The 13,439-nt window shown below is 51.6% G+C and overlaps 1 protein-coding gene across 10 annotated transcripts in view; it reads left to right on the top strand.

Moving 5' to 3' along the window:
• CACNA1C (calcium voltage-gated channel subunit alpha1 C) overlaps window positions 1-13,439 on the top strand; it is a 559,109-nt gene that overhangs the window by 509,054 nt on the left and 36,616 nt on the right. For 6 of the 10 annotated variants that reach the window (XM_040972175.1, XM_040972174.1, XM_040972170.1 and 3 more), the window contains 2 exons: window positions 335-418; window positions 11,979-12,011. In XM_040972175.1, the coding sequence (XP_040828109.1) occupies window positions 335-418; window positions 11,979-12,011 (117 nt within the window). The remainder of the gene's footprint in view (window positions 1-334; window positions 419-11,978; window positions 12,012-13,439) is intronic. The other 4 variants (XM_040972179.1, XM_040972173.1, XM_040972178.1 and 1 more) reach the window with 2 other exon arrangements.

Here is a 13,439-nt window from a genome sequence, read left to right as displayed (position 1 = left end):
CACCCAGGGCGGCCACTGGCCCACGCCACCTCTGAACTAACCCAGCCTTTGTCAGTCCTCTCCACCCCCGCACAAACCAGGTGACCCAGGTTTGAGCCGCCAGAAGTGTACAGTGGTAAGAGATGATGTAATATGCCCACGTAACCTCTTTCTTTTCTCATTTTTTTCCTCTTCTCTCCCTTCTTTCATGCCTTTTTTTTTTCTTCCCCCACCCCTCCCTTTTGTTTTGTTTTTCTCCTTTGTTGTTGGTTTTGTTTCCCCCTCTTCTCTCTCTCTCTCTCTCCTCTCTCTCTCTCTGTCTCTCTCTCCCCTTCGGCTTCTCTGCCCCATGCAGCACTATTTCTGTGATGCATGGAATACATTTGACGCCCTGATTGTTGTGGGTAGCATTGTTGATATAGCCATCACCGAGGTACACGTAAGTACACGGCGTCTGCTCCTAACTGGCCGTGCTCGCTCTAACACTCATTTGTCTCTCCTGCTTTCTTTTTTTGTTCCCCCCTTCATATCATATTTTCTCCTTCTCACTCCATCGTTTTAATTTCTTTAAAAAAAAATTTGTTTGGAAGATTTTTATTGTTGCTTTATTTTGATTTGTTTTTCTCATTTGGAACGTGTTAGGCTTCCCTTTCCTTCTTTGTGTTTGATTGCTGCATCTTTTTCTTACCTCCCCTCCGGCTCCCTGTTACAATCCGCCTGGCATGAGTCATTCTGTATGGGAGGATACAGCTGGATGAGAAAAGTGAGGGATGTTTACAGTTACTCGGTGGCTGCTGGGATGGGACTCAAACCCCTCCTAAAGACCTGCACCTCGGACCCACTCCCTGCCTCTCCCCTCCCCACCCCCACCGCTGTTCCTATCTTTTTATCCCCCACTGCATCCAGGAAGTGAGTGCCCAGGACACAGAACACCTGGGCGTAGGCTGGGAACTCCTCTGCCCTGTCAGCCTTGGGCCTCCCTCACCCAGGGACCCCTCCTCCGTTGCCCTCACCTTGTGTGCAGGGCTTGGTTTCAATCTGACCTCAGCAGCCCACCCCCCTCCAGTAACACCAGCATCGGGAAGAGGCCAGTAGTTCCCATCATGCCCACTTCATGCCCATGACTCCCTTCTCTGAAAGAGCGAAGGAGCTGAGGTTGGGGGACCTACCAAGAGCTTTCCCAGATGGGCCTCTTCCACCCAACTGCTATGTGAGCGCCCACTGCCCCATGAGCCCACCTCTGCCTGGTCCCTCCCCATCAATTCGCGTCCTTGGACTCCCCTCACAGCCCAGCTCCTGGATCCCTGGCCTGACCAAGGTTGGCCTGGCCACTGGGATTCCAGGCCTCCTGTCACCTTCTGCTCAGAGCTGTGTCCTCCTATACAGTGCCCAGCAGATCCTGTACATGTCTTTTTGTTACCTGGCATGTTTAAATCTCTCTCTATTATAGGCAAGCCTTTTTGCGATTAGTCTTTCCCATGTGTTGTTTAGTTTGTCTTGATTTTTCTTTTGCAAAGAGAAACCTGGTGATGTTTGCATAAACCTTTGATGCATTGAACTGTTGAGTAACAGCTCAAAGAAGATGCTTGAAAGTCTTGATCTAAGATGTTGGAAAGGGCCCTGGTGATCCACCCCATGTCCCCCTGCCACTGTGGTGTCACTGCCCACCAGCCCAGTGTCCCCCCCCCATTCCACTTGTTGTTTGATGCTATCCCCCCCATCAGTTATCAGCCCGAGTCCTGTCCTTCTGATACCAGGTGGACTATGGGAGGTGACACACTTCGCATCTATCCCCCAGCCCTGCTCCCTCTGTAGCTCCGGGTTCAGAGCCCTCTGTCTCGAAGGGTTGTCTTGGTCGTGTGTGTGTGTGTGTGTGTGTGTGTGTGTGTGTGTGTGTGTGTGGTGTGGTGTGGTGTGGTGTGGTGTGGTGTGGTGTGGTGTGTATGCACCCTCTCTCTTGGCTTTCTCTGCCAGGCCTGAAATCATTCAGCAGTCAGTCTCCCTGCTGATGTTCTAAGTCTCTGAGTCTCCTGGCTCCCTAAGAGGGCTCCCAGCTGTGCAGGCTGAGGTGGACTTACCTGGTATCCAAGCTGCCCTCAACCTCAGGGCTTTCAAGGCCAGTGTTTCTGTGCTCAGGGCTGGGGCCAGGCAGAGTCTGCACAGGGGTTTCTGGGGAGTGGGAACAGAAATGGGGAAGGATTAGCAGTGGTGAGCTGTGTGGTCTGAAGGCTTCCTCTGACACAGAGCAGTGCAGAGCCACATGGACACCTGCATAGAGGGACTCAGTGCCCCCAGGGCAGGAGATTACAGGAGGGGGACAGTGGTCACCACCACAGGTGACAAAGGATCCATTGCAATTCCAGAGTGTCCTCCAGGGCACTTATCACTGGTGGCACAGCCTGTAACTCTCCATCTACCATTTTCTGTCATGTAATGTGCATGTTTAATAGAAAAACAAAGAGCAAAATAAAAATTTCTAGAACAGAGAATTTTTACAGAAAAAGTGGCAATGTTGGAGAATACGGTTTGAGGGAAAGCATAGGAAGAGAAGACTGAAATCATCAAACATTCTTACATATTTCATATATGAATTATTCATTATTTCATAAAGCAGAGCTAGAGAATTTGCTCTCTTTTTTAAAGATTTTTTTTTACAGAGAAAAGGAGAGGCAGAGAGAAAGATGTTCCATCTGCTGTTTCACTCCCCAAATGGCCACAACAGCCAGAGCTGAGCCGATCTGAAGTCAGGAGCCCAGAGCTTCTTCTGGGTCTGACACATGGGTGCAGGGTCCCAGGGCTTTGGGCTATCCTGCACTGCCTTCTCAGGCAACAAGCAGGAATATGGATTGCAAGTGGAGCAACCAGGACAGGAATTGGCACTCACATGGGATCCTGGCACTTGAAGATAGAGGATTAGCCAATTGAACCACTGGGTTGGGCACAGAGAGGTATCTGTTGTATCTGCTGGCTCATTGCCCAGTACTGGCAACAACCAGGGTCAGGACATGCCAAAGCTTGGATTCTAGACCTGCTGCTCTTCCAGATGTGCATTAGCAGGAAGTTGCAATGGAAAGCAGAATTGAGATTTAAATCTTCACCAGGAGATGCTGGTGTCCCAAGAGTAGTCTAAAATGCTTTGTCAAATGCCTGCCTTGCTGTAATATTTTCTATTTGCAATTCACTTTCTCATTCCCTCCCCACCCCCCCAAGTCTTAATTACCTTATGAATCTGGCAGGGGAGAAATTGCATCCCCAATTTGCAGATGCTAGAAGTGAGGTGATGAAGATGCTGCCCCTCCTGCCATGGAGCTGGGGGGTCTCAGCTTCCAGTTAGCTTACCTTGCCCCAGGGCCAGAAGGCCTCTGTCTGTAATTCTGTCTAATACCCTTTGGTAAACATGAGTCCCACAGGTCCTTCTTGGCCTCTTCCCATCTCCCAGGAATTATTCAAGCTGTGCTGCCTGTAATTTCCATCTTATATAATCATAGGGCTTGGGGATGGCTTTCTGAAAATGTTGTCCTTCAAGAAAGAAATCACGGCCTTGTATGTCCTTGGAGATCCTGAGCCCCTGCCCTCCCAGCCTCCCTTCATCCCATGCCAGATGGAGGCTCTGGATGGTTGTCTGAGGACCTGGTGAGGAGCAATCATGTGACTGACAGCAAGACAGGCTGTCCAGAGGCACTTCTCTCCCACGTAGCTAGTGTCCCAGGCCTCCACTGGGTCCACTTCTAGGTCATTAGCAACTTCCAGGCAGCTGGAGAAGTTTTCTTTCCCAGTCCCTTGGGACTCTGAGTCCTGCTCCCAGCCTTCCCAAACTTTTCTAGGTGTCCTCTTGACACCCCACCTGGGGTTCTTTAGAGGGATTCACATGAGACGCTTCCGCAGAGTCCATGAGTCCAAAATCCAGAATCCCTGTAACCTATTACCTCTGATTCTTGAACTTACAGGAATCAACCCCCAGTCCTCCATTTTATTCCTCCTAACTGCCCGACAAGTATGAACCACACTTGCCACATTGTTACTTATTTAACCAAAGAAGCAGAAGTAAAGAGAGATGTCCTGTCTGATTCATTGCCCAATTGCCTGTAACAGCCAGGGTTGGACAGGGCCAGGGCAGCCAGGTGTCTCACATGGGTGGCAGGGGCCCAAGTATTGGGATTGTCACTGCTTCCTCCAAGGTTCTGTGTTGGCAGGAAGCTGGCAATGGGATTCACAATCAGAGCTGGGTATTAGGTACTCTAGCACCAGACCTGGGCACCCTATTTGCTGGGCTAACTGCCACCCCCATGGTTCATCGTATGTCCCCTTCCCTGCTTTCCTTTGCTACTTTCTTTTATTTTTGGTAAACTGCAATCCCAGGGATCACCAGCCCCTGCCTCTAACCCTGTCATAGTACTTCGTCTCACCTTCTACATGTCAGGCATGGTTTTGTGCTCCTGAGACACACTAGGCAAACAGAGGGCCCTGCTCTTGTGAGCATTAATTCTACAGGGGAAAGCCCCAGTGGAGAGTGATTCAGAAAGGACAGCAAGCAGTTGTCGGAGCTGCTAAGTACCTTGGAAGCATCATCATTCAGGGGAGGGGATGCAGGTACTTGGTGCAAGTGGTGCCTCAGATCAGATGCAGGCTCGAGGTAGTTACCCAGGCAAGAGGGCAGACAAAACAAGAAGGGGACAGGGAAGGGAAGGACAGCAGAGAAGCAGGAGGCCAGGCTTGGGCCTTTGGCTCCCAGCTGGAAGGGAATTCGCTGGTGACTTGGACAAGTGTCAACTCGACACAGGTTCTGTTATGAGATGCCCCCATGCTGGCTAGCCTTGGGAGTCAAGGGTGGACGCCTGCAGAAGGCCAGGGTGGCAACCCAGGAGAGAAGGGGTAGTAACAGAAGTTGTGAGTAGCAGCTAGAGTCCTGGTCATTTTTGACAGCAGCCCTAATGACGCTTCCCGACAGATTGGAGGTGGGTGTGAAGGACATTCCCAGGGCCAGGCAGTGGAAGGACAGGCTTGATGGAGTGAGGGGTAGGGAAGGCAGGGGGTAGACAGGGCTTTTCTGGATTTGGAGATGCAGGAGCTCCATCTAAGCTTGTCCACCCAGAGATACACAAGATGGTGAACTTGTACCTGCCCTTGCTCCTGGCTGGCACTCAATGCTCTGCTGCCAGAAAGGAGGGCCAGGGGAGAACCACGGAGACCTCAGCTTCAAAGAGCAGCCACTAGGATGCTCTGGGCCACTTCTGCTAACTTTAGCAGATGCCTCTGTACAGCTGCTCCCCTCATGTCTCTAGAGGTCCCCTGAAGCCTGAGTTCTACCTCAGTTGCCATAGTCCAGAACTACCCACCTCCTTCTCCTTTCTGGGTCTCAGTTGCAGAAGAAAGATTGCAATGGAATCTAAAAGCCACTGAGGCATCAAAATTTAATTCCAGTGCCTCAAGGTCCTACCCGTCGGAGTGCTGGGGCCAAGAGCTTCACCCAGCACTGTCTCGTGCTCTAGTTATAATATTTTGAGTAAATAAAAGTGCTCAGAGGCATGATCCTTGGATCATGCACATAGATGTTCTCATACTGTGAACTGGGGAGCTTTGCAGATGCTTCTGGCTCTGGCCCTACAGAGCCAGGGAGCAGTTAACCTCTCTGATCTGAATCTCCTGCTCTTTTGGGCATGCATGGAGCTGGGAGGGGCTGAAGCATCTGGTAATCCAGGCACCTGAGCTGGGCAGGTCTGCTATGGAATGTTCCAGACCCTGTGACCATTAGCTTCTTTGGCTTTGGTGTGGCTCAGGTAGAGATCCTCATGAGAGGAAGAGCAAGGAGAGGGCTTATGGGACACAGAGATTTTATGGGGAGAAAACACTGGGCCACGTTCAGAGGAGGAAAACTGAAAGATGTCCTCAGGTGCAAAGTACCTGGTCAACACACGTGACCAGAGCTGGCCAATAAAGCTAGGGCATGATGATGCTGATGATGCTGGCCATGACCTTACTGATCAGGAATGAGGGCAGAGGGTGCGGAGAAAAGGAGGACAAAGAAAATGAGAAAAAGGATTGCATCGTAAAGACTATTGGCTCAGTGCTTCAGTATGTCCTGTGTCTGAGTACCTGGATTTAAGTCCTGGCTCAGTCTCTGCTAGTGCATAGCCAAGGATTTGGCAGGTGATGGGTAGGTGCTTAAGTTCCTGACATTCTGGGGAATCAGATTGAATGCTCAGTTGTGGGCTTTGGCCTGATCCAACCCCACTCCAGTCATTGCTTTTGGGGAGTGAACCAGTGGATAAGAGAGAGGGAGAGAGATTGAGAGATAGAGATTGGCATTGGCAGATCAGAGTATGGAGCAAGCACCATACCAAGGATGCCATACCCATGATGACATTCAGTCCTCAGAGGACCTCATGTCCAAGTGAGGAAACTGAAGCTCAGCCAGGATGTAGAACCTGCCCCAAGTCATCCATAGTTATCCAACCAGTTAAGTGACAAATCTGGAGTTTGAGTGCATGTATGTACAAGAGCTGACCCCTACTGACTTGCTGGGTCCATTTGGGATCTACATGAAATTTCAAGGGACAAGGGCCAATGGCTCCCACTGCTCACAGATCCCCACCCTTTTGCCCACACAAGTGACCATGCAGGGCTTCTCAGCTTACCTTTTATGTGTCTGTTGAAGCTGCCACAGTGCCTTCAGGACACTCAGATGGAAAGCAGCCTGCACATCCAGGATCCACACAAAGGAAGTGCTGGGCAGTGTGTACTGACCTTGCCTGGTTCACAATTTGCAGCTTAACAAAGAGAGGGGGAGGAGGGGAAAACATAAGGAGAGAGAAATGAGATAAGGGGACCAGGCAACCCCTATTCCATCCTCAGCCCACATCTCTCACCCAGAGGAAGGGCAGGCAGTAGGCCTGGCACACATTCAGTCTGTCCTTGTCAAATCAATTGCCCCTCCCTACCCCAGTCATAGCAGAGAAGGGGCTGGAAGGTACCTGAAGTGTAACGAGGGAGGATCAGGGAAAATGGGGTTGGAAAGTAAATTCGTCCAAGAACACTTGACTGGACATGATTGTGGAGGCTTCCATGCCCAACCTGCATCTTTGTGGTAGAGCCTGGTGCCCAGAGGACAGGTGAACACAGAGGGCCAGAGGCAGAGTGGGGCTTTCTTGCCTGCCTAGCTTCTCCATTGCAGGGCCAGCCCAGTGCCTGGCCACAGACTGTCATGCCCATGTATTTAGGCAGGGGCTCCGGTCAGTGCCTTGTCCTGCCCTTATGTAGAGATGATGGTGTGGCCTGAGCTATTTCTAGGGTTGGCACATACAGTCAAGATTGCTGGTCTCAAGGCAGAGGGGTGGATGAAGTCAATCCTTGACCTCTGCCCTCACCCTACTCTGTTGCCCTCAGAATACCTTCTAGTCTCTCCTCACCTTCCTAGCACCACCCTAACTCCCTCCAACAACAACAACAAGCTGTATGGTTTCACAAGGATGTTATCCTGACACACTAATTCACACTAGAGTGGTAGTGATGTTCTCAGCTACTCTTCCGAATAATGACTTGGCCTTTAAGGAGGAGGAGATAGTGCTTGCTGTAAAGGTAACAGCATTCAAGGTTGCAGGGGCAAGACTTCAGCCACGAGTCACCTGTGTGGGAAGGGGGGATTTGCTTTGATATCTCCTTGTTCTGCTGCCTGTGTGGACACAACGCAAAACCACACTCATTCCTGGAAGCCAGATGCCACTTCTGACCATCAGGAGGCATCTTCGGGGATAGACTTGCTGCATGGGCAGCAGCTATGGTGCCAGGGACAGGCAGGGTTGTTGGGGATGGGGAAGGGGAGAGAGCCAGGCTTGCTGCTGGGTCTGAGACAAAAAGTTTTCCTGAAAAGTTGTTGCCTTGAGCAGTGTCCTGCAGCCTGGGCCCCAAAAGTTCATGGGAAACTACTTCTCTGGCTGTCTCGAATTTGGGTTCTTCGTTTGGTGTGTCAGATGCCCTGAGAGTGTGAATGCAGCTCTGGCAAGCTTAAGGTACCCAGGCCCTTCTGACCTCTATCCTACTTGCCTCGACTGTCTTCACTTGGTCTCTCCTCTGAGACTCGCACCCAGCCCTCTCCTTTCCTAGATCAATGAGAGGGGTCATCCTACCATGCCCCTTGGTTGGTCCTCAAAGCAGGGTGGGCTGGTAGTGCTGAGTCAGTGTCCGAGACTCAGCTGTGAAGCTCAGCAGCCTGCTGCTGCCAGTGTGGCTTCAGCACAGCCAAGGGACCCGGTGGATAGCGTGAGCCAGGAGTGAGCAGGAGAGCTGTGCCCTGGCCAAGCTCCGGCCAGCTCACAGTGCCCCCAGGAGTAGGGCTGCTGCTGTCTTTAACTGTGCCATGGCCCACTCCTGGCTGAGTCCTCCCCTGGGCTTGATTATTTGCTCTTTGTTTCCATTTGGAGTCCCTGTCCCTACCTGCTCTTGCTCTGTGTGTCTTATTTATCCTTCTGATCTCTTTCATTTGGAATTCTTTGATATCACTGACACTACCACCAACCTGATCTAGCGCTCATCTATTCTTTGCGGTGTTGTTGTTGTTCTTTTGTGTGGTTGAGTGACTGGGTAGTAGCTGTCCTTCCTAGGAGAAAATAAAAGCATCCAGTCACTTCTGTCATCTGTCCTGTTTAGTGTGCATCTGGCATTTGATGGCACCTGGGAGCCATTGGGTTACAGGGAAATAACACAATGATTCCTGTGGCTTAAGCTGCTTCCAGCCACAGGAGCTGGCCACTGTGTCTCTTGTAAGACAAGCTGGTCGCAATTGGCAGCCTCCCATTATTTAGCACAAAAGACTGGAAGAGCAAGACAGGATTGTGAAAAGGCAAACTCCCAGGCCCTGTGCCTTTCCTCAAGTCATCTTGCAGCCGAATCCCCCTCTAGGGCAGATCCGGGAAAGCAATGGCAGCTGTGCGTCTCATCTTAAGAAATATCAGGGCTTGTATCCTTGCAGCATGAGTTTCCCTCTAGAGAAGTGATGGGAGCCAGGAGGAGGGGACCTGGTCTTTGCCTCCTGACCTGCCTGTTCCCCATCATGTCTGGTCCTGGTCTTTCAGTACTACCTCCTCTGTTGGGCAGCACATCCCCGCACCATCCAGTTCTACCTCTACACCAGTGCTCAACTGCAAATGGTGCCTCCACTTTGCTCCTTGCTGTTCAGCCCTTCTACTGGAAGGCCATGGCACTCCAGCCTCTGGCTGTCCCAGTGATGTGTGCTGGCTTCCGGTGCATCCTTCCTGGCCAAGAGCCTCCTTGTCCAGCCGTACAAAGCTTAACAGCTGAAAATGTATTTGACTTCGGCTGCCTTTCCCTGTAGCTCCCCCATATCATCAGGGGGATGCCATATCATCATTCAGTGGATGCCAACTGCATGAACAAATTCAGTGAATTGTCCCAATAGCTTGAAATGCTCAAAACCTGCCAACACTTTAGGACACACAGGCGGGTTTCATCTGAAATTCCCAGTTTTATCTGAAAGAAGCAATCACTCAAAATGTTACTTGGTGCTACTGAGAGGAGAAAGAGAACATAAAACACAGCTAGAATGTTCCCATGAGGCAAGGGACTCTGTTGCCCCTTGTTACAGCATGGGTCTCCTCATCTAGGAGAGACCTCCAGGATCTGTGGCATACCTACACTGGGCCGCCCATTCTGAATCCTGATCCCAGTGTAGAACCATTGCCAGGGAGCCTCTTGAGGCCCTGTGCTGGGCCTTCCGAGAGAGCTGCCCAGGACATACACACACACACACACCTCCCTGGCTGCCTGCTTATCCTGGGGCATGACAGTTGCTCTCCCGGGAAGCTCACTGCCCACAGCCCACCACCCAGCTGAGGTTCTTTGCTTTCCTTCTGCAATGCCTGAACACCCTGGGTTTCCTGCAGGGTGAGGACTGTGCCTTGGGATACTCCCTGTTGTCCCCACCCTCCCAGGAAGTGCTCTCTGCTTTGAGGATGAATGGTAATTTGTCTGTGAGACCCTGGATCTTGTGAATATGGCTCCCAGCCTGTGGCGAGTGCTGCCTAAGCAGCATGGCCTAAGGCTCAAGGGAAAGTGTCTGGGGTCTCAGCATTCTCCCCCAAGGGAGGTTCCCCGTGGAAGGGGTCCATGCACAGACAGGGAAAGCTGGGGAGTCCTGCTCTTTCCTCCCCACTGCCCTCGTGGTCCTCCCAACCTCTGGTCTCCTCTTTGAGGAGCTGCTGTTAGGATTATTAAATAAATCCATATGGGTGGAGTGATGAAATACAGACTGAAAACAGAATCTTGAAATCAAATGAAATATGGTTTAAATAGATGCGATCTGAAATGGGGGGGGGTCATACAATATTTAAAAGCAGTAAGAAAAAAAGAAAGATGGGTTAAGGAGAAATTATTAAGAAAAGTCTCAAGTGAAGCACACTGCAGATATTAGATGAGAGCTGAGTGCGCCAAATGATTGTCTGAATTTTCCCCAGTGTGTCCAATTTAGGTTGGCACTGGCCCCTAATGACCCTAGGATTCTTAAAAATCGGGGTGAATTTAAAGGATAGGCCAATAGCCCAACCTGCTGGGACTGTGCCTGACACCCTGGCATGATATGTAGTACCCAGAACCTGTTCCCTGAAGCTTGGGTTGCATACAGCCGCTTTACCCATTGACTCCCCAGGGACAGGAGGGTATCAGGCCTGGCCTTCAGGGGTGACTCACAGCTGTGGGAGAGGGTTTCAGAGTTCTGACAAGAAATTTGCTGTGTGTATGTGTGTCTACGTGGGTCCGTGTCTGTGTTCAGTCTAGCCACTAGCCAGGTCCGTGTGCCCTCGCCCCCACTGCGCCCTCCAGGCTCAGAGCCTGTGCAGCTGCTAGTCACTCCTCAAACATCACAAACAGTGGTCTGTGTCTGACCAAAGGGGTGTCCCTTTCCTTCTCTCCCCTCGCCCTACCCTGGAGAACCCACTATTCCCAAATCAGGACCCCAGACCATGTCGGGAAGGAAACAAATAGCAACAACAACAATAAAAAAGGAAGTTGAGAAATCTGTGGTCAGAGAAGCATTGTAAGGCTGCAAGCACATGTCTGCTTGTACACTTTTCCATGCTTCCAGAAGCCACCACAACTTTCCTCGACCATGCCCTAGAAATGTGAAGGCAGCAGTTCGAAGGTTAAGGGTAAAAGCAAAAGCATCATGCCAGCTCAGAAAGTGGAGAGCTGTGTGGGGCTGTACCCCCATGTGTGGGCATCTGTGTTATAGGTTGAGAGGGTCAACTCAGGGTCCCCACCTGAGGCCCATATCTTTGGCTCCTGTCCAAAATGAGCTCCATGACAATAACCTTTTGCAGTGTTGGTGTACTGCAAACCAGGTGCAATGATTTTGAGTTAAAAAAAAAAATGTACTGTTGGGTGCTGGTGGACAAGACTCTACACACACGTCGAGCAGGAGCCAAGGAAGAGCAGCCCTCACCTGAGCCTTAAACTTTGAGAAGCAGATCCTGCCAGATCGGGGCTGGAGACTCTGCTTTAGGGTCCTGTGTGAGAGCTAGACTGCAATCTGCCCCTGAACCAGTAGGCCATTGCCCTTGAGGTCCGTGGTATGGCTACATAGATGCGTGTCGAGATGCAGTTTGGGGTCATCAGGGCCTCCACCAATCAGCCAGCACTGCTGGGAGTGAGGTCAAGTGCAAGGAAGCATACTCTCTTCCAGGTTACCTTAGAACACAAGGCTGATGAAAGACACCTCCATCCACACAGCTTAGTTAGAACAGGGACAAGCGATTAACCACCAGAGACACCCATGGGTAGGAGCAAGCCTTAGGGGCTCTTGCTAGCTGTAAGGCCTGCTGACATGGGGCCCCAGGTGGGGTTGGGTCCCTACCAGGCCCATGCTTCTGTGTGCTGTCACTTGTTCCTTTAACCTTTCCTGCCACCGTGTGACTCCTGTGTTAGCGACCTACAAGACCGGGTGTCTTCACCGGGACTCATGACAGCTTATCTCTGTCTACCTTTCTTTAAAGCCAGCTGAACATACCCAATGCTCTCCCTCTATGGTAAGACTGACCCTCCAGATCATGTGCCCAGCTGCCATGCCCCCCACCCCTGCCCTGAGCACCCCCCCTCTTACCCCAGCCTCAGAGTCTCTCAGCCCAGCCGGGCTCCCAATGCATGTTGCCGCCGTGCTGTGGCTGTCATGTGCCTTGCCTGCCTGTCTTGTGCGAGCTGTGACAATGCCGTTTGTGGGGTGGTGGTCACTGAGCCCTCCCAAGTGTCCTTGGGGGTGGTAATTCACTGTGGTCTTGACTATCTATCCTGTGAGCCACTGGGAGAGAATTGGACCCGAGAGCCATTTCCTGTTCCACATCCTGAAGATGCTGCCGGTGAAAGCTTCCGGCCTTAATTTGATGTGGGGTATTTGTAAGAGAGTGCCTCAGAGAGCCACACCAGGGCAGAGGTGGGGAGGGAGTTTGCATGGCTGGGGGAGGCAGATGCTAGGCTCCTGTTAAGCAATGTCTGAAGCCGCCATCTTCCCAAGCAGTCTGTGTTTAAGGCCGCTGGGGAAGGTTCAGACCAGGATTTCTCAGGAGGGAGGTTGTTCCATTAGGCTGTGCCCATTTTTGTGCGGCAGGCAGGAAGCAGGGGAGCCAAGTGGCTCACTCCTAATTCAGGAGCTGAAAGATGCCATGCAGGTGTCCTTGAGGTCTCCTTAGGGGCAGCCTCCTCTGAAGCCGCTGGCATCACACTTTTCATAGTGACCTAGGAGGTAGTCCTTGGAAGGATCAGGGATTCAATTCCCTAAGCACAAGCAGGACTGGGTGAGTGGGTGATATGTGACAGTGCAACAGGTCATTGGCCAAAAGACTGCCAGGGAAGGCTGTCCTACAGCTTCTCCACCCCAGTGCCCAAGGCCATAGGCCTCAGTCAATGGGGAGAAACCTGCATGTCCAGATGGCTGTGCTCCCCCTGGGGACATGGTCCGGAACTGCAGCCATGGGGGGAACTTGGGCAGCATCGGAGCTCACCCTGCAAGCCTGGCTTTAGGCGGTGGTAATTTTGACCTCTTCAGGTCCAGAGGTCTCCACAATAGCCCGTTCTCAAGCCATGACCCCTGCAGCTCAAGTTCACTGCCGAAGCCTGTTCCTCTCCTGTCCCAAATATTGTGGAACTGAAACCTGAGTTCTAGCACCCTCAGCCACTGCTGCCTGCTTCTCTTGGGGACACAGCCAGAGCTGGGGCTGTCCAGGTGGCAGAACCCCTACGCCTACAGGGCTCTCTTCCCTCTGCTTGTCAGGATTCAGGAACGCGAGGAGAAATGGAAGCAGCTCTGCTTTTGAAATATGAGGGTCTTCAATGATGTTTTCAAAACACATCATCCTGAATGTTTTCAATCAGCCCCGTACGAGGAAGGCTTTGACCTCTCCTGAGACACCAGTCCAAGGCTGTGCCCTGGCTCCCTGGTAGCCCCAACATGGAGGCAGGGG

The sequence above is a fragment of the Ochotona curzoniae genome, unplaced genomic scaffold (genome assembly GCF_017591425.1).
Source record: "Ochotona curzoniae isolate NIBS_2020 unplaced genomic scaffold, NIBS_Ocur_1.0 contig_2235, whole genome shotgun sequence".
Lineage (NCBI taxonomy): Eukaryota > Metazoa > Chordata > Mammalia > Lagomorpha > Ochotonidae > Ochotona > Ochotona curzoniae.
This window is presented reverse-complemented; position numbering and strand designations above follow the sequence as displayed.